Source organism: Aquila chrysaetos, chromosome Z (genome assembly GCF_900496995.4).
Source record: "Aquila chrysaetos chrysaetos chromosome Z, bAquChr1.4, whole genome shotgun sequence".
Classification (NCBI taxonomy): domain Eukaryota; kingdom Metazoa; phylum Chordata; class Aves; order Accipitriformes; family Accipitridae; genus Aquila; species Aquila chrysaetos.
Genome location: NC_044030.1, coordinates 24,900,097 through 24,922,024, shown reverse-complemented (window position 1 = coordinate 24,922,024; position 21,928 = coordinate 24,900,097). Strand labels below are relative to the sequence as shown.

Sequence of the window (21,928 nt, the reverse complement as noted above, 5' to 3'; positions counted from 1 at the left end):
TCAAACATGAATATTACTATCTTCTAGCGCTAATAAAAGAATATATTAATATTTGTAAAGAAATGAGATACTATGATAGCAGCCATAACCATAACTGAGCAGCCAGCTACTATAAGATTATTATAATTCAGCTTAATTTGAAAGTTACTAGAAAAATCTGTAACTGTTTTAAGGGGTTTTGATTAGACTCCTTGTGTATTATTCCCACGCACCAACATTTTAGGAATTGTATGTCCATCCAATGGTCACAGAAAAGTTTTTGTGCAGCCATGAGTACACATAAGCACATCCAAATACTAACTTTGTCCTGTAATGATTAACTCCATGTCCCTTAAAGTTTTTGTGTATACTGGAGTATTATTTATAGAAATACATTGTAAAGACCAGTCTTTTCTCCTTTAAAATATTAAGTGTAGCATAACCCACTGCAACCAGTGCAAATACCAGAAACATTACTATTTTTTAAATTTCTGAAATAACAATAATCCTAATAGCCAAGTATTCAAATGTGTTTTTCAATTAAGTGTGTGAAGTTTCTACTACCTTTTTGAGACTTAAGACTCCAAGAGCCAAAAATATTTTAACTATAACTGCATTAGAAAGCAACCTCAGCCCTGATATATATAAAAATAAATATATCTTAAAGAGAGAGAGAGTATGCACACATGCAGGAGACCTAATTAGCAGAATGGAATTTAAACACATATTGAAGAAACCAGCTGCCCAGCTCTTAGAGATGCAAATTCTTAGAAACTTAGGACTTCAAATGTTGAAGTTCCATAGTTCATATACTTATTCAGGACACAGGCTTAAAAACGGTGCTAGCATTTACAAAAAAGAGACACGACAGCAACAATTTAATAGCACTGCTGACATTAGGAAAGAAATTTATTATGGAATAAGCTGGTAAGAAATATTGTTCCGTTATACAATTTGTTTCCAGTGAAATCAAATTTTACCACTGCTGGCATCACAGAACATCTTCACATCTGATAGTAATTGATCTCTCCTATTTGCAAGTCACTTAGTAGCACTAACTTTAATAAAACCAGATAGTTCAGTTATAGTACCTAAAACAGATGATAAGCATAACTTTAATAAGCTGCAACTGCACTGCAGCTACAAGAACTTGATCGAAGTGCCACATGAATTCTCTCTTTGGAAAAATTATCATAATACAAGATTTAGACATTACAGTTACCAGTAACATTCTGCTAAGAAAAAAGTCTACACATTCTTCTAACTTAAAGTTTGAAAATTTAAGCTATTATTATAAAACTAAAGAGTTTAGAAAGTCTTGCACCCTCTTTTCTAAACAGAAATATATAATATAGATAGTATTTTACATATAGTATTTTATACCTAATTCTTCTAACTTACAGTTTGAAAATTTAAGCTATTATTATAAACCTGAAGAGTTTAGAAACTCTTGCACCCTCTTTCTAAACAGAAATATATAATATAGATAGTATTTTACATATAGTATTTTATACCTAATTGTTTTCACACTGTAATTAGAGGCAAAAGTTAAATTTTTATTTTGTTAGCAAAGATTTTATTTCAGACCATAGTTTAAAGCTCCAGCAGCACTGTGAACAGAAGATGCTCAATCATGATCAGACAGAAAGGAAACAGTGGCAGCAGCTGCTTAAGTATGCACGGGTTCAAGCACGTGACGACAAATTGGGCATGTTCCCGACTACAAAAGAAAGAGGAAAAAAAACAGGTCATTTGCACAGTTCACATTCAATTCTATTAAAAGCTAAAGGTTATTATTTATGAAGTATTTAATATCTTCACAACAGCACTGTCTCAAAGTCAAATTTGACTGGGTAGCTACCTGGAGCTAAGAGACAGCTAACAATCTCAGAAGAAAGCTTTGTTTTGCTTTTAAACCAGTTAAAGAGCAGATACATCAGGCTATCTGTAAGATCTTCTTCAAAGAATTGATTTTACAGGTGGTAATTTTTTTCTGAGGCAAGGATTAAAAATAAACTAGATACTGCCCAAATCTAACAGGAAGTATTTTGTCCCAGTTTTCAGCAAGAGCAGTTTACTATGACAGCAGAAAAAGACAAGACATATTACACAAGCAGTATCAACATGGTAATCAATACTATCAAAGTAAAAAAAAGTTATAAACCCACCAAGAACGCATACTAGAGGTGTTCTGATCTGATCTCCCTAGTCTGAATCAAGTACCTCTTGAGGAAATTATGTGTTACACTGTAGGCTTGCTGAGAATTAGCAAGTCTAGGCTTATATGGTAGGTAAAGGAGAGTGCAAGTACAAGGAAAAAAGAATACCAAATCATTAATTACAGTTCTTTTCATCTAGCCTCAATATGATGCAAGCCTTTTTAAGACATTAGGAAGGAAACTGGTTACGTATTATGAAAATGAAATCTAATACCATATAGATCTACCAAAGGCAATTTTTTTATATTAATCTACAAGCATTCCAGTATTTCTCCCACCAACCTCAGCTGTTACCATAAATGGGACTTATATTCTGGCAAGACAGATCAGATCCTTGTCTATTCTCAGAGAAGAATCAAGCCATCTTTACTTCAGGGTGTGAGTACAGTAAAGAAAGCTTTTCTCATACCAAAACAAGTTACAACTCATTCATCACTTTCATTCTTACTGAAAGCAGACCATGTTGTTCCTCACAAAAATACTCCCTCTATTCAAGAAATAGCCCTTCAGGTGAGTATAGATATAAATTACTTTCCTCACTTGCACTAGAATTTGGTTCTGTAATGCATAAAATTAACAGCCAGTTATTTCTTGGTATTTCATCCCACATTTTCAAAAAAGTTACAAACTGTTCTTCCCAGAAGAATGCAAAGACTCAACACTCCTCCCACCCCCCCGAACCCTCACCAGTCCTGTAGTACTTACTTTCTGTAACCAAAGAGTTATACAAGTTTTGTGAAACAAATGATGACAGGGCAGCTCTGTTATGATTTCATCTTTCACATATTCACTGCAACAGATAGTACAACACTGATCTTGACCTACACTCACAATGAAGAAAAAGCATTATTATTATCTTGTTTTACATCCAAGAGGAGCCAAAATTAAAACACTTATATTATCAACAGTATCACTAATGATTACAAAATACAATCACACTTACTCCAGTAAAGATTAGTTTTCCAAACTGACCAAAGTTATATTCAGTCTGATTCAAGATTCAAAAGCTCTTAGAACAGCATTGCCAGCTGCACAATAAGTATGTTTAAATACTGCATCTATGGTATTACAGAAAGCTAAATTTGTTCTTATAAACTTTGTGGAAATTAATTCTTAATTATTTTTTCCATACCATCTTGGTCATCTGTGACGGTAATCTGTGGCAGACAATCTATGGTTTCTTTAGTAGCTGGTGGATGAGCCTGTTCAACATCAAATCCAAGAGTCTCCAAATATGTCAGAACAACCTGAAAAGGGTAAGAGAACTTGGGCTCTGCTTACTCACATGTAAGTGAGTAATGTAATATTCCATATAAAAACAAATAAACAAGAAAAGGAATCCAATTCTACTAGTATTACTTAAATGGAAGTTATGTCTTCAGGGATGTTTTTGTTACTGCTGAGCAGTGCTCACACAGAGTCCAGGCCTTTTCTGCCTCTCACCCCACCCCACCAGCGAGTAGGCTGGGGGTGCACAAAAAGTTGGGATGGGACACAGCCATAAGATGAACTATGCCAAGAACAGATGAAATAACTCCCTTTACTCTTGTGGAGAGGGATGAGGAACATAAAATTCCAGTCATGAGGAAGAAAGACAACTAGCTTCAATTCTCACTTCCCTCAAAGAGTTATCAAGCCTGATCACCCTGACCTTAGTTACTGAGATAACCCTCACAGTGATCTCTAACTCCTTACTTGATACATATATACAGTTGCAACAAACTACAAAACAAAAATTGTCATATTACAAACATTTTCTATACACCCTATAAATGGAAAAATCAGAAATTGCATTTTCTAGCAGAAAGCAGACATTTTCAGCAATGTCCCTTACCCAAACTTAAAAAGTTAGTTCAGTTTGGGCTTCGCATCACAAAAGAAACCTTTTTCTTTTTTTAAAGAATTTTTTCCTCCTGAAAATGCTGTACATCATATTTTGGATATCTGAGCAAGCACTGTGACAACAGTACCAAAGATAAGGAAAAGACTTTGTAACACTATGAGAATTTACTATTTCAATGAAAGATTTTACATTTTTAAATATGTGGAACACACTTCTACATCTTCATCTACAACTGTCTGACAACCAGGACAGTTGTGTTTAAAGGCTGTTCTGAACATCCTTCCAGGAACACAATTTTCTAGTTTATGTTAATCCAGTCAGGGACAGAGTCACATCATATTTTATTAGGAGAATATACTGGACTAGCCATTTGCAAGTCCTGTTTTTTAGAAAGCAGAAAACATGATATCCTGATCCTGTTAACAGCTTGCTGTAGTCATTAAAAGATAGTATCTCAGCAGACAATAAAAATTAATTCTGGGTAGATAGACATGACAGAGCCTTTTTTTGCTCAGTTTCTCTCAAATTCCAGAAATACTTGCAATATTGCCCAAGAGAAATGTTGAACAGTTTTGGGTAACCCTTGCTCTTATTTTCTGAACAATTCTAGTAACCATTTTCATACTGGAAAGAGAGGTGCTCTGTACATTCTGCTTGATATTTGGAGGAAATATTCAGAGCTCTTACTCAAAACCCGTGTTGTCCATTTAGTCACAGTTAATACAGCAGTTTCTTTGAATACTCAGTTACCATTTTCTGCTAATTCGATTTATGCCAGACTTCTATCCCCACCATAAAGTTTCAGACACCTAAGTGCTAATTTCAAGCACAAATACCATTTAAGAGAATTGGCTTTCCCTCTTGTCCAACATCCACAGAGACCTGAACCACAGGTACCAGAGAATAATTACCTTTGTAGTCATCTACCTGCTTGCCAAGTGTATTCAATGACACTCCATTCCTAGTGACACTAACATAATTACAGCATCTTCTCCACCAGCCATGCACACAGCAACCTAAGATTGTTCTTACAGGTCAGCCTGACAAGAGTGCACGTTTCTTCTGACAGAGTAACTAGGGAAATGTTGTTACACAGTAATGACAAAGAAAAACTCAGAGCCATAATAACCTCAGTCTCCTCTTTAGGTGTTACCATACAGATTAAAAAAAACCCAACCAAACAAAAAACCACATGGAATTAGTTTCCCCTCTCTACCCAGATCCTCTTGCTTTGGTGCAAAGGAGGAAGTCAAGTGCTTCTGTAGTTCTGTTCTTTTTGATGTAGTGAGAACCAGCAGCTGTGACAGGAGACAAGGAATCTTCCCTATACAACTTCAAAATACTGCTTTTATAGTAACAATAAAGAGACCTCCTACACGTTAATAAGCAGTTCTGAAGTGTCTCCAGATGAGTAGTGCGAATAAGATCCTACACAGCTGGAGAAGACCCTATGGTACTTGATAATGAATAATACTGACCTCCCATACACCTTGGGAGATGCACAATACCTGTAAATTGAATGACTGCCAACTTCAGGGAATAACCCTTCCACCCCCTTGGAAAATCCCCATGAAGTTTATTCACAAAATCATTGATTTTGCACATATCCGTGGAAAAAAATATATCTATTATTGTTCCACTGACTGTCAGCTTTAGAAAGCATTTTAAAGTGTCCTTGGTATACTGTCTGCAAGCACACTATGACATACAGTTAAAAGGGGTCAACAGGGCAGACTAAAGGCTAGTAGTCAAACTGCCCCTTGCTGCCCCTCAACTTACGTCACACACAAAACATTCAATTTAATTGTTGTAACACCGTATTATACGTCTACACATCATTTAACTCTTATTTTGACAAATACCCTGCAGGGGAGATTTCTGGCAGTGCAAGAATTGTCGCATTGCATCAAACTGAATTTCAACTAGCTCCCTATTCACTTTGACAGTGACCAATGTCATGTAACACATAAAAGACAAAGATAATAACCATGCTGGTTCTCGATAACAAATGCTCTGGTTTATCCAAAGTTAGACAGATGAAATGAGATTAGAACACAGTAAAGATAAAAGGCTTTTTTGCTTTGCGGTGGTTTGGTTTTGGTTTTAATTTAAAATGCGTGGAGTCAAGACAGTCAGACACAGAGAAGTCTTCTACTGAGGAATAAAAATATGAGACATCCAATTGTACTCTTGCAAAAAAAAAAAAAAACCCACAAAACTGGGACAATTCATAGGCACAGATCCAGGTATGAACATTCCTTTGTTATGTAGGGAATTTGGCAACACTCTTTAGAATAATTTAAATGGCATATGTTTATACTGGTAGAAATCAGTATCTTTTTTTCCTTTAAGAGGAAATAAATCCATATTCTAAAAGGAATAGCACTGATCAACAACTTTTTGCACTACATCATTTAAAAGAAATTCCAACATTCATTTTCATGCTTGCAGACCTGAAAGTTCAAGCTAAAACAGGAAAGTAATTTTTCCCTGATCCTCCTGATTTTCAGATTATGCTGAAAAAGGATTAAATAATAAAAACTTATGTCACAACTTCACTGATATAATACCACCAAGAATATTTTAATACCTCCATAGCTTGTTGTAAGCGTCCCTCTAGGGCCATAATTGTGAGAAACTGAGGATTCATGTAAGGAATGGCTTGAGCAAGTCCTAGGCCATCACCAAACTCATCAAGTAGTCTGAAAAACATAAGTTAGGAAACACAGTCTTAATTTCAAAGTAAACAGTAACAACATGAGGGCTGGCTACATCAAATTACTGTACATCACCTGTTAACAGCTGTGTGCATACACTCTCATGAGGTGGTTGTGTTGGGTTGACCTTGGCTGGCTGCCAGGCACCCACCCAGCTGCTCTCTCACTTCCCCACCTCAACTGGACAGGCATGTAAGTAAGACTAAAAGTTCATGGGTTGAGATAAAGACAGGGAGATCACCCACCTATCACCATCACAGGCAAAACAGACTCAACTTAACAGGGAACCTTAATTCAACTAAAAGGTTGAACCAGTTGAATTTATTGCCAATAAAAATGGATTTGGATGGTGAGATACAAATACAAAAACTAAAACACCTTCCCCTTAGCCCTCTCTTCCTTCCCAGGCCCAACTTCATTCCTGACTCCTCTACGTCCCCCTACACCAAGCAGGGCAGAGGGACAGGGAATGAAGGTGGTGGTCAGTCCAGGGCAGTTGTTCTCTGCTACTCCTTTCTCCTCACACTGTTCCCCTGCTCCAGTCTGGGGTCTCTCCCACAGGCTGAAGTCCTTCACGATACCGCTGCTCCTGCGTGGGTCTTTCCCACAAGCTGCAGTCCTTCACTAACTGCTCCAGCATGGGCTCTCCACAGGCACAGTTCCTTCAGCAATCACCTACCTGCTTCACTGTTGTCTTCTCCAGGGGCTGCAGGGGAATATCTCCTCCAGCATCTGGAGCACCTCCTCCCTCTTCTTCTCTGACCTTGGTGTCTGCAGGGTTGTTTCTCCCACATTGTCCTTGCTCCTCTCTCTCACACTCTGCTGTGCTGCATTTTTTACCCTTAAATATTCTCCCAGAGGCACCACCCTGCAGTGGGTCCATTGAACTTGCTGGTGTCCCACACAAGGCAGCCTCAGCCTCTCCTCAGAGAGGCTGCCCAGCAGCCCCCACTGCCAGCACCTGCTCCCAGTACAGTGGTAAACTCAAGACAATATAGACTTCAGAAGAACATGATAGGAGCTTTTACTGTTGACTACACCAGAGTAAAAGGGCATACAGTTCAGCTAATAAATTTCATATGTATGCTATTAAGCTCACTTTACAACTAGCATTCAGATTTTGATTACATCATGTGTCACAACTCATAGCTTGGCAGCTGCTTCCAGTTCTGTTTTCAACATTCCGAGACCAAATCTTAAAGCAGGCACAAGCATAATCATTTAGATCTGTGTATGCTCAACAGACCAAACTTAACAGACTATTAGAGAAGCATCTTCCTTTCTTTTTTGAGTAATTAGGAAGCTTACCAAGGCTAACCTCCAACACTGAAACAGTTTTTGTCCATATCCTACAATTCCTTTGCTAGCTTGCTGCCTGGCACTGTAAGAACACATGCCTTACTTCTAGCTTGGACTCTCATGCATTAGTCCATGTTGTGCTTTTTCAGAATGTAACTTCACAAGGAGAAAATACCAGTGGTTCTGGTATGTCTGCGCTGTAGTTTGTAATATTTTTAATAAGCAGAAGAGAGCAAGCGTTAAGTCCCTCACTGGAAAGCATTCTGTCTACCTCACTCTCAAGTTAAAACAAACGCATTACACTAATCTAGGATTAGGCTGTTCTTCCTGGTACTTGCAGAATTTTTGTAATAAATATATTGCAATATTCTTCAGTAATCTAATGACAGAAAATTGAGTGAAGCATTCAAAATTATGATACTATTAGGTCAGCACATGGCATTTCAAAGAGAAATAAAATAGGCTTATAACATCTAACTTACACCAGTTGAAAAAGAGGAAAAGACCAACTATAAAATAACACTGACTTGAATGCTGATTACATTCACATTGCTTTACTTTTGTTATACTTCCACTATACTTACCATCTTGAAAATTAATTGAAAAAGTACACCCATCCCTTGAATATTTAGTGCTCCAGAATTTTCTCAGATCACAGCCTGATTTAGCAAATCTACATCCTTTTCCTCTCACTAGAAGACACATAGCACTTGAAGTATAATAAGTCTTAAAACTCAGATTATCAGCCTTTGAAGCAAGTGCATGCCAATAGTCATGAGTATTTTTGACATCTTACATAAAAAGCAAAACAGTAGCTACAAAACCTCTGAAATTAACGCAGAAAGCTATCAAAGGCATACCTCCACTCCACATCCAAGTCTTCACTCACACTGGAGTCATCCTCAAAGTTGTTATTTCCATCCAACAGGAAGAATACAGGATGCAAAAAATCACTAAATGGATAATTTTCCTCATCACTGCTACTTTCTACTTCTTCCCGGTACTGTAACCAAGGAATCTCTCCTTCCTCCAGTAATGTCTGTTCCCTTCAAATAAATAAATGAAAAGATAAAACTAAAAAGCTAGGAGAACTTACAAACACATGTAAGCAACAAAAGCTACACATTACAAAGGCTAAAGATGCATGTTTCCCAGACTGCAGAGTCCCAGATTAGGAATTTATCATTTGCTGTAAAAACCAAAAAACATTCATTGGTATCAAGCTCCAGCCTCAGAATCTAGGAATGATTCTATGGCAAAATTATTTGCCTAATGCTCAAGGCCAGCAGTACAGTAAGTAGCTTGCTTTGCATATTCCCTAGTACAGGTAGTATCCCCACCAGAGCTAGTAAATTTGGTACTAAAGATTTTCTTATTCGTCTACAAGTTCCTAAAGCTACTAAAAAGAAAGGCTTTCTTGACACCCTGGAACAGCCTTCATGGGGAAGCTTGGCCTGAATGCAAAGAGATACTATTTGCCAAAGAAGCTATTTGCATAAGGAGAAAGATTCCTCTCATTCCTGGATTTTTTAGAGGAGCACAAGTCACCTGGATGTTTAGAGCCACAGGGCTGCGAGTTTCACTCTCTTTATCAAAGGGAAAATAAGAAGGAATTGTGTTAGAAATGGGTACATTTGCAGACTGTTCACATCAAAGAAAGCTAGAGTACACAGCTCCACTGTTGTTCTGAAACAGATGAGTTTTTGTAATGTTTCGTAAAACCACACTAATTCTCCAAACCTCAAGAGGCAGGGATACTAAAAAAGCAGTAACAGTGATTTGGACTGCTTGGTAACAGGTACTGTCTACCTAAGAGTGGAAGAAGCTGAAAGAACACTTAAGCATGGCTTGTTGCTTTATAAAGACCCAAACTAAGAATATAAGGTCAATATTACATGCTTAGATAAAAAAAACCCAAAACCTGTCCTTGGTCATTTATAGCTATAAATTTTGCCTTGCAACAAAGGTAGATACATTTTATAAATTAAAGTACTGAATAACCAGAAAAAATAAGGACGTTCTTGGCAAGCAAGTAGTTCAAGTTTACTTTAATCACTGATAGGGCTGCAGAAATGAAGAGCAGGAGTAGAATATAAGAAGTAATAAAACAAAGAGGTAAACAACTGCTGTGCAAGAACTAAGCAGTATCAGAAGTTGTGTATGTAACATATATATCTTTACAATTAACTTGCCTAATCTGGCTTTTTAAAGTTGGTATATTGAGCCTATTATCCCTATTGACACTACATGTCAATGCCCTCTCATTATTTCTGTATCTTTCATAAAATATAATTGTTTGCATGACTTACCATTTTTCCCCCCGATTTGTAATACATACAACTCCTCAGATTATTTTGATGTAGGCAAATGATTATTGCTAGTATAATAACTACTTTTAGAATTGATGTTATTCTGTGTATTGTCATGTGCTGATGCCAGAACTTAAAGGAAGTTAGCTAGTAAAATCAAAACACACCCTCCTTGGAAACAGAAGTCTGTCTTCTCTTCTACACCACTGCTGTTGCTCTGCACTTCGGGCCCATGTTCCTTCTTGCCTGGGGCAGACTCCCAACTCTCATCACTTGAGGACTCCTCTTTTTCTGTAGCAGTCAAATAGGTAGGCACAGCTGTAGACCACTCTCCATCACTGCATTCTGAGCTGCAATTTAAAGAAGGCAACAAGATGTGAATTTCAACACTGCTTTAGGGGAAAGAAAACAAACAAAACATTCTGTGATTTCCTACTTTTCTATGAACACTGCTCTCAATATAGACTATTTTTTCTAGGAGAAATTAATTTTGTACTATTTATAGATGTATTACAAGGCAAGTATACATAAAGAGCTGATTAAAAAAGATCAGTTCCAAAAAAAGAATTCTGCCCATCCTACTTTGCAAAAGGGTTTTGTTCTTCACTCTCTACAATTGCAGAGTACATGAAATAACTCGGGAATATAAACCCAGACCCACTATACTCATCCTTCTCCAAGCACACAAAGAGAAAACAGCAGCAGTGACACTGAGAACACCAATGCCTGCTTAACAAAGAGTAAGCAGTCGGTCTTACCTCTCAGCCAAACAAAACTTAAAGTACAAGCTCTCAACCTCTAAGCAATATACGATGGTCCTTTCTTTTTAACCATACAAAGGTACAATGGATGACTTACTGCAAATTATATAATTCACTAGCCCAAACAGATGAATGGCAGCGATTTTTTCAAAGAGAATTTGCTCAGCCACCACATAGAAAAGGGAAGTAAACAACAAGTTGTAGGCAGCTTAAAATAGTGATGTTAGTCTCAAGAAGGATGAACTTACCTACTGCTACCTTTTGTAATGCCACTTAGGTTTACTCAATACTAACAGTGACAGTTGACACCTACCAGAATTCAAAGTATAGTCAACTAGCTATGTCACTTCAAAAAGTTATAGAAAACTAATAATATGTGAACAGCAAACATGCTTAGACCACATCTTACACAGCAATCCACAACACCTGCAGCTCAGTGGTCACTCTGCTAAAAGCAGTATCAATGTTATCTCTCCACCTACAAACTCACTTTAAAGAAATGCTCCTTCTATCTAATATTACAAGTACATGCCAATAAAACTTGCTATTTAATGAATTGCAAGTACTTTTGAAAAACTGCACATTATACACTGCAAGTTTTACAAGAATAAAGAAGACACAGATTACATGGAAGCATTTTAATTTGAAGCAGGACTATATTTTTCTGGAAATTAGAATATTAATTAACTTTGGGCAATTTTAAAGGATTATTTTACAGTAGAAATCATATCTGTTAAGAAATTCTGGTATGTAGTGTGATGTATCTTATATCGCACCAATTAAAGCTGAATACTAACATTTTAGAACCTTTTGTTTTGTTTGGGTTTTTTGTTTGGTTGGGGTTTTTTTTGTTTTTTGTTTTTTAAGGTTATCTAAGCATACTATAAGACTAGCCCAAATATTCAAATCTCTTATTTTAGTTTTCTCAATTTTACAATCCAGGAATTATTTCCAACACAGTTTATAATAATATTCCTATGTTGCTAGTCAAATTTGTTCTCTTTAAAGTTCATACACGAACACTAATTCAAACCATAAAAGAGGATACACCTAAAGTCATTAATACTGAACAAAGGAAGAACATTGAATGTGTAAATTTCCAAACTTAGGATTTAACTGTGCCCAATTCTAGACATGCAGAACATCACTTTATGGTTAGAGAGTTATAGACTTGTCACTTGCCAAAAGCATAATATATTAACTTAGCATTGGCACATGGATTTTCTGAGAATAGTCTTTCCCCTGGCTGAACTGGCCTGTACTTGCCATATGATCCAAAACTAAATGGAGGGAGCTAATGGATACGATCCTTGTTGCACCAGGCCTGCCCTCCGAGGGCCTACCATGACCCTTCCAACTTGAGAGCATACGCTGTTCTAACAAATATGCAAGACTTTCTCCTTCCCACATAGCTTCTACATGCTAACACCGTAAGAGCTGGGCACTTCAAGGAAGGAAAAATGTGAGGTGAAGGCCCAGGCTGCAGCAATCAGCAAGGTGAATTTCTCCCTGGGTTGGAAATAAGTGAAACTTGAGTTGCAGGATGTAGTTTGACACATATGTCAATTCTGCTTTTTATGCAGCTATATATGTATATTTTAACATGGAATATGGTTTAACCCTTTAAACATAAAATTGCCTTTCAAGAGTGGAAAAACATATTATTTTGTACAGAGTAATCATTGACAATTTATTTCATAAGGATAAGTCTTTTGAGCATTTAGAACACAAATAATTTTTTTTTTTTTTTTTAAAGTTAGATAACACATATACTTCCTGTTTAGTGCTTCAGTTAGTGCCATCATGACGAACATAGTCACTTTCAGATAAGCTATCTGTATGTCTTTGTCATGCTACAACAATCCATCACTTCACATCATGGAAGCCAATGCTGTAACTGTAAAATACAGTCCATTTTCTCCATTCCATTTTAATCTTCCAGTAGTGGCATTTCAGAAGGGGAAAATAGAAGATTATGCAGTAACAAAAATTTTTGAAAAACAAACCTTACAAGGAAGGAAAGGATTCATTTGTAAGTCCACCTATATCTTTTATAAGAAAAAACAAAATTAAGTCTACCACTCCATTTTACAATGCCTTAATGATTTTGTTCTCATAATTGGGACTCTGCAATATTTTAAAGACAAGATTTTATGCAGATTAATCTTCGTGCTGTTCTCTCCACAAAAACAGTGGAAACACAAACCACTAAGCAGGTTAGCTTATGAAGCCTAACGGCACTAACACACAGAAAAAAGCCACATCAACATCCAGAAGACATGTCTTATAAAGAATGCAGTGGGAACAGAATCAACAGGATGAAAGCAAACTAGAAGAAAAATAGGAAAAAAACACAAAAAACCCAAACAAAAGCTATCACAAACACTACTGCATTTTCCATAAATGAACAGAAGGTTAGAATTTTTTTTACCCTCAAATAGTTCAGTTACATAATTCCAATTCACAGTGAAAAGTTCTTAAACAGCATTATATGAGTAAAACTTAATCAACATAAGGTTTATCCAAATTAATCTGTCTTCTGGGTAGAGAGCCAAAACCAGGAAGAGCCTGAATACTGCTCCTGGTGTCCAGGTTGGAGCTATTTGTAAATCTGAAACTGTTTGGAAACACCTATGAGTCTGAAGAACTCACATTAAAAAACAGGATTATAAGCAATCTCATCAAGTTATCCTTCAGATATGACAAGGAAGAATAGTTTCTTTCAAAAGGCTGGAGACAAGAACATACATGGGCTGTCACATAGAATATTGAGATTTGATGGCAAAAAGAACAAATTCTGAAAATACCAAGTCTTGAAGGGAACTTTCAAAGACTCATAATATTCCAAAAACCATGCTGAACAAGGTTTTCCCTCTCTACCCTCCATCTGCTCACTAAAAATAAAATAAACAAGTAATCTTCCTTAGTGGTAAGATGCTTTGACCCTAAACATAAGGACAGGCTTTTTACATTACCAGAAGAATGTACATCACCATTTCTTTAGATGGACTTGAGGAAGTGTGAAAGAAAACTGAAAGGAAAAGTTGGCATCTTGTTATCTGATCATATTCTGAAATTGCTTGACTTATGTCCCATTTGCTAATAAATTATTCAGATTTGTACATTATTTACACTAAGACAGATACAAATTTTACCTGTCTTCATCTCTGAGGGTCATTAAGAAGTATCTGCTGCAGTCTTCAAACTCATCCCAAAAAGTGCTATTTTTTTGTTCTTGAGCTGCTGCACTTTTCCTTTGGTCTATTTTTGTGTTCTTTCGATCACCTTCATAGTCTCTTGAGTCAAAGAACACAGATCTCCTCTCTTTGCTGTTTCTCAAGGCATACTCTGCACGGCCTTGCTGGACTTCAGCGATTCCAGTTTTCCTCCAGGAACCACCTTCCTCTTCATCATCATTAGGGAGAAGCTTCTCTCTCTCCAACTTGTTTGCAGTATTTTCTTTTCTTATTTTAGGTCTCACTACTAGCTCAGGTGAATTTCCTTGGGCAGTGTTTCCATCACTGACACTTAATTCATTAGCAATTTCTGTAGAGGTTCCGATTTCAACACCCACTGTTTTTATCTGCTGTGTTTCATAACTGGCACCACTCAGGCTACTTTTTGGTATAGCTTGATCTTCAGCAGAAGGTTTAAATGTCATGTTGTTTGGACATGCCAAGTCTGAATCTATGCTAAAATATCTCGTTAAAGGCATTGGTCCTGCTTCTTCACAACATTCTCTAGAAACACTATGGCTGAGAGTGGGCAATTGGGACTGTAACTCAGTAAAAGACTCTATGCCACCTTCTAACTCAGAAAGCAAGTTACCTAGTGCTTCCTGAAATAAACCAACTTCTCTTGCCAAAGAAAATGTTTCTTGGGCATCATTTTCCTCTCCATCACTGCTATCTGGCTCATAAGAGTCAATGTTTACAAAAGCAATTCCATTCTGACCATTCAAATCATTACTCCCTCCAGACGCATATCCTGCAAGGGCCTCAGAATTTTCATAAGGATTCATAAGGTTTCCTGAGACTTGGTTGTCTTCCAGACCGTAAGAAAATAGAGAAAATGGTGACGTGTTTGCTTCAGAAGTTTGGCTTAGTACACTTCGGCAAACAGGTTCTCCAGTTCCAGTATTTTCTAACACAGGCTCATCTAATAAACCAGAAGAAACTTCAGCCAATGGGTTGGAACCTTCAGAGAAAGCTGTAAGAAAGAATGCATTGGAATAATCAAAACCAATAGCAATATTCTCATCTACCATCACGGCTCATGAAAAAGAATTCACTAGGACTGCAGTACAATTTGATAAAGAGAAACATTTACCAGAAATATAGTAATTCTTCACTAATATATTTACGTTCTTACTTATATAAAATGACCATATAGAAATAGACTTAAATAATACAATTTCAGCTCAGCCTGTGATACAAAAAAACCAAGTATTAAGGGAACATGTTCATAAGCAGCATTTTTACATTGTTTATACAAAAGGGAATTTTAAGATGAGATTAGGAAATATGAAAAAACACTAGAAGATTAAAAAAGCTACATTTATTTCCATAAGTTAAAAATTGGACTATCCATTTATTAACTGGCTAAATTGCGTCTCCCGCCACACTCAGATAAAGCCATTTATTGCTACTATAAACTACATACTAATAGCACTACATTTTGTACATGCAGCTGTGAGTGCAACTCCCCATAAGAAGAAAATAATAGCAGGGATGAATGTGGAATTACAGTTAGTAGTTACCATCATTGCAAATTCAGTTTGGTTATATTACACTTGAACACCTCTTGCATAAAGGGACAATAAATATCAAACCCAAGAGCAAGAGTGAAAGGTGGTAAAAAACACGTATACTGCTGCTACTACAAAATTAATGTTTAGTTCAAGTAATTTGTAAACTCCTAACCAAGGCAATAGTCCAAACTATTTTTGAACGTACAATGGCTTGTATAACTTGATGACAGTACTTGAAATCTTTAAGTTGATATCAAAAGATTTGAAAACTTACCTACAAGACCAAAAAAAAGTGAGACATGGATGGTTAATTGGAGACATTCCCTAGCATGTTATTTTAAAAACAGGCTGAGGTAGGAAACCATGTAAAAATGAGTGTTGCAGGGTTAAAAAAGAAAAAAAAAAGAACAATCTCATCTAAATAGCTAATCCATGCCTAGGCTGGTGAATTCATGGTGCTGAGCTCTTATGAGAGCTGTGCCTCTCAGCACTAGCAGTCTGGCTTGCAGGAAGCAATACTGTAACATTACATTTAGCTAATTCAAATATTTAAGCACCTTCACAAAATTGCTAACAACTGAGGTTGGTAGGCAGGCCCCTCTGGAGATATCCAGTTCACCCCTCTTGCTCAAGCAGAGTCACCTATAGATTACCAAGGACCAAGTCCAGTCAGATGTTTAATATTTCCAAGGATATCTCCCTCTACCCATCTTCTACAGTTGCTTAGATGTATACAAATTTCAAGCCAATTAGCAAGGAAATACGCAGCATATTTTAGGTAGTACCCACCCATCAAAAAATGAGTATGGACTGGGGAAAAAAATGTAATCTAGTTGAAGTAAGGGAAATAAATGAATCCAAAACATTTCTCAAAGATAAATTTGAAAAGTCATAATACAAAAAAAAAAAAAAAGACCAAATATAAAAGGAAAGGCAATTTGTTATTAGACTTAATATAGAAAATGAGTCACCCTTAGACTTTATATACAGAGCAATTGTATTAAGGAGAAGGAGATAACATACTCTAAACTGCATATTTCTGATGACCCCTAAAAATACTAGCATGCTCATTTCTGAGTAACTGAAACAAGAAAGGTGGTAGCATTATATAGAGACAGTAGGAAGATCGACAAGTGTCAACACTGCCTTACAGAAAATAAACCTTTAACTAGATGAAAGTGTAGAAAACATATGAAGCATAGACAACTGCAAAAATGTTCAAATTACAAAAAATTAAAACCACCCGAAGATGATCTTCATCACATAACAGTCTCCAAGAACAAAGGCATATAACAAAGTTAAGATAGCACTATGCTACTATAAAAAAAGAAAACTAGACTATTTTGTAACTGCTTTCTCCTTCTAAAAAGGAAGGAAAAAAAAGTGCTACTTTACAGAACCATAGAATCATTTATGTTGGAAAAGAGCTTTAAGATCATCTAGTCCAATCACAAACCTAACACTGCTAGGTCCAGCACTAAACCATGTCCCTAAGTGCCACGTCTACACATCTTTTAAATACCTCCAGGGATGGTGACTCCACCCCTTGCCTGGGCAGCCTGTTCTAATGCTTGACAACCCTTTCGGTGAAAAAATTTTTTCCTAATACCCAGTCTAAATCTTCCCTGGTGCAACTTGAGACCCTTTCCTCTTCTCCCAGGTAACAACCAATAGGACAAGAGACCAACACCCACCTCACTACAGCCTCCTTTCAGGTACTTGTAGAGAGTGATAAGGTCTCCCCTCAACCTCCTTTCCTCCAGGCTAAACAACCCCACTTCCCCCAGCCCCTCCTATTAAGACTTGTGCTCTAGACCCCAAAACTGAACACAGTATTCAAGGTGCGGCCTCACCAGCACTGAGTACAGGGGAACAATCACTTCCCCACTCCTGCTGGCCACACTATTTCTGATACAGGGCAGGATGCTGTTGGCCGCCTTGGCCACCTGGGCACACTGCTGGCTCATATTCAGCTGGCTGTCGACCAGCACCCCCAGGTCTTTTTCCACCAGGCAGCTTTCCAGCCACTCTTCCCCAAGCCTGTAGTGCTGCATGGGGTTGTTGTGACCCAGGTGCAGGACCCGACACTTTGGAAGACCTGAGGCTATATCAAACATTCTTTTAGCAGAAAGCTTCATGCACTCAAGGACATGGGACTATGTCTCTAATCCAACAAGCCGTTTTGTATTTCTCTATGAAATTATTATTCAGATGCTAAAGTCACAGAAAACATTTTGGTAAATACTAACACTCAATAGTCATTAAACAAGAAAGGGAAGTGGTCTGACTAGTATAAACAACTAAAAAGAGAATCTTTAAAGTTGTTTTATACGCTTAAACTAAATCCCACTGTAACTACACTACAGTTGACAAAGACAGAACAACCTGGACCATGACAGGTCAAATATTTCATAGTTTAGTTCCAAACAGAAGGTTAGAATATGTATTCTCTTCCCAATGTGATTTGTAATTTGATTTGAAGACAAAATAATTTTAATTATACAATGTTATGATTATCTAGTTGGTTAGGATGCATTAACTCATTCAGGAATGCCCTTCTTCAGGCAAAATTAAACAGCCTAAGATAGACTAATGTGCCTTCATGCTAAGTTTCATTCTATAAAGCCATGAGATGTACTTTACACGTGTACTTTTACACTTTACTCTTCCCTTCACATTTCTCTATGTGCCTTCCCCCTCCACCCCCAAGCATCCCAGTTCACAATCAAATGACACATACACAAAGATATGCACATACATAAAGAACTCCCTGTCTGAACATTCTCCAAATTTGATCCGTCGCACTCTTCATAGTGTTGACGTTCATCTCTGTCTTGGCTATTCAAAGATTGTCTAAAACTGACATAGGCATGTCTTCTTCTGTATCTTCTACGTGTAATAGTCCGATATCCTCCTGCTGGTCTGGGCCAGGCCAGTTTGCCAGCTTCTTGACCCATTGCTACATGGAGGAAACAAAAAGACAGAGACACTTGTTAGACAACAATACATCTTTATAATTTCCCTCTTCCCCAACACTTTGATATAATTTTTTTAGCAAGGAATTTCCCATTTCTCTAAAGTCTTGAGCTTCACTAACAATATGATTATTAAGAACCTGAAGTGCTCTGGGCTCATGTGTTATGAAAGCACATAATGGAATTTTCATCTACACTAAATAATATTGACAAACACCGATCTTGCCCCCATCTTAACATGTTTGTAGTAAATAACAGAGACTTTATAAAAAAATTAAAAATCAAGTCCAGGTGTCACATGACTTATTTTTTGAATGTGATACGCATCTGCACACAGCTCTGATACAGCCCATATGTCAGCTTGCAAAAAAAAACATTTGCAAGCACTATAATGGAAAAGCCTTCAGGTAATGTAGCACAATTCAGCCAGCCCTAGCTAGCTTATCTCTGTGATGAAAAAACTACAATTAATCAAATCACACCTTCTAAAACAGAAGTCCCAAGTCCCAGGGAGAAGGCTTTATTCTTTACACTAGGTAGTATGTTCAGGCATAGCCATACAAGGCAATTGCCCACATATGGTTCCTACTATTACAGCAGTATTCCACATTAATGGATCTTAATGCTTTTACCAAGAAAACATGGGATAAGTAGTATAAGGAAACTTGAAAGACAGTGGGGGAAACCTGCCAATATTGTAATGAAGAGAGATTTTAATAATACAGCATTAGTATCAGCTATTAATAATCTAACACCAGGGTTCATGTCCAAAGGCTGTTGCTTGTACAAATGCAATTAGAAGTTCAGTATTTCAGATGTTCAGTGGCTTTCTCCATGTCCCTCTAAGTCACTTTTAATCGTTGCTAGATATGGAATTAACAGCAGCTTTTCTGTTCTTGAAACTCACCAAACTGAAAAGGACACATTAAAGTCCAGGAAGATAAAGTTTGCAACCATTAACACAGAGTTTCCTGAAACCCAGAACAATAAGAAAGCTTTCTTCTTTCCTGGCTGTGAAACCAATCTCTTCACTATCCTTCAAAAGAAAATGTCTATATGCAAAGACACCATTTATTAGCAGTTATTTTATGCAGCTTCAAGTAGAATAGCCCCTAGTAAGGCTGGTAGCTACAGTATTTGGACTGCCTAAAAGATACAACTGCACACATGTACCAACCATCAGAGTCCAAGCAGGTTTTTTTTCTTTGTTTTTGAAACTAGCATCACTGCTGAAGCCGTCATTTTGCTAGGACTGACATACAGGAAACTAACTCTGTTGCTGCCTACCTAACATAAATCATGAAAAATAAAATGCAAGGAAGAGAAAAAAATATTTTTCTTGGGGCTGCACTCTCAGAAATCACATGATCCCTCAAGAGCTTTAATGGAGACACAAATAGAAGAAAGCTACCTATTGTAAGCTACAACTTTGAGTAGAAGCTAGCCTTAAGAGGTCCAGACGCATAACTTCCTACAAGAATCTGGTCTACAATTGCTGGCATAGCAATTCTGAAAACACTTCCTAGCATTCTGCACTTCAGTCAAATTTCTGTGGAAAAAATCCAAATACTTTCTGCCTGATTTTCCCCACAGAAAAGAAAAGGAAAAAAAAAAAGAAAAAAAAGACAGAAACATGAGTAATATAATGATGGTGGAAGATTCAGGGCCTCAGAAAAAATGCAACTTCCAGGAAAAGAAAAATAATCACCTTCTTTTTCATCCCAACATAGAAAAAAAATTAGGTTGGAGTAAACGAAATAAAATTACACTCACAATAAAACCCCTGCCACAAGAGTCTAAAATAATTACTGTTCCATTCCCAGGTGAATTGACAGCAACAGTGACAATACTTACAGTGCTTAAAATTAAAAGGCAAATATTTACAATTTGATTGCTTAAAATTGCAACATTTAAGTAAATTATAACGTGCTGTCCACTTCACTTTTTGTTATCTTTAGCCAGTTCTAAGAAACATTTTGTTACAAAAATGTCATGCTATAACTCACTACATTATATCTATGGCTCTAAAGCTCCCTTAAAACATCTAATCCTAGTCATGTCTTCTTTCCACACATGAAATCTCTAGCTCAGTTTCACGAGCACTGCAAGTCCAAACATGTCCATCACTAGCTGCAATATGGCAATACAGACTGGGGACACAACTCAGTTAAACCTTTGCAGAAAAAAGTAGCAGGTATCGGAGGCTTTTTATCTCGCTTATCTGTGAAGCTCTATGTAGTTTGATTACATAGAATCTTCCTTGAAAATATTTTCAGGTATTTCTCCAAACCTACCCATCCCACATTAAACAACAGAAGCTCAAATGGTCAGTTTGTTGTTAACTATACTACTCCTGCAATCCTTAGAAAGGTGAAAACTCTCTATCATCTCTGCTAAAAAAGTCTCTGCAACTAATGTAAGAAAAAGGGGACTGATAATTAATTTTCTTAATTAGTCAGCCAGTTAATATCCTTACTAAGTCAACCAGCAAGTCATTTTTATTCAAGCGAGCTCTGACAATTCTTAAATTTCCACTGATTATAACATGGCTGGTTAGCAGACTGCCAGAGGGAGCTGACAATAAGCAGCCACATCCTAACTTGCAGAGCAGAATCCAACAGTTAGATTAGTAAAACAGTACAGCAACAGAGAAATCTGCTCTCAAACATGGTAATATAAGTGGTTGAAACAAAAAAGGTAAAAATAAAACATAACTGCCCAATTCCTAATTTTAGTTTGCTCTCTAAAACACCCATATTGTTCAAAACCAGATGTCCACTCAAGAAAGTCAAACTCTCCAAATGAAAATGTTTTATTTTTTAAACTTGGTATTCACAGCATGCAAAATCTTTGAAGCTGTGTGCAATTCACTACATTTTTTGTTCCAAATAATTCTCTCACAGAGTACCTCATGCTGTATTCAACTGTTCTTAAAAGATTCATCATGCAGTTATTATTCTGCCCTGGGAAAAATTTACTGGATCAATATAGTGAAAGTTTTCACCATTTACGGAAAGTTTGGATGTCACATTTGGTTTACAGGGGAGATTAACTTCTACCTAGATACAAAATGTCT

At 36.9% G+C, this 21,928-nt stretch overlaps 1 protein-coding gene across 1 annotated transcript in view; it reads right to left on the bottom strand.

Moving 5' to 3' along the window:
- Positions 1-856: 856 nt before the first annotated feature.
- Positions 857-21,928, bottom strand: part of PJA2 (praja ring finger ubiquitin ligase 2) — a 33,264-nt gene continuing 12,192 nt past the window's right edge. The window contains exons 2-9 of the mRNA XM_030005618.1: positions 18,636-18,836; positions 14,283-15,336; positions 10,534-10,716; positions 8,918-9,103; positions 6,632-6,743; positions 3,331-3,445; positions 2,904-3,019; positions 857-1,699 (exon numbers count right to left, since the gene is read on the bottom strand). Coding sequence (XP_029861478.1) covers positions 1,649-1,699; positions 2,904-3,019; positions 3,331-3,445; positions 6,632-6,743; positions 8,918-9,103; positions 10,534-10,716; positions 14,283-15,336; positions 18,636-18,834 — 2,016 coding nt within the window. The 5' untranslated portion in view covers positions 18,835-18,836 and the 3' untranslated portion in view covers positions 857-1,648. The remainder of the gene's footprint in view (positions 1,700-2,903; positions 3,020-3,330; positions 3,446-6,631; positions 6,744-8,917; positions 9,104-10,533; positions 10,717-14,282; positions 15,337-18,635; positions 18,837-21,928) is intronic.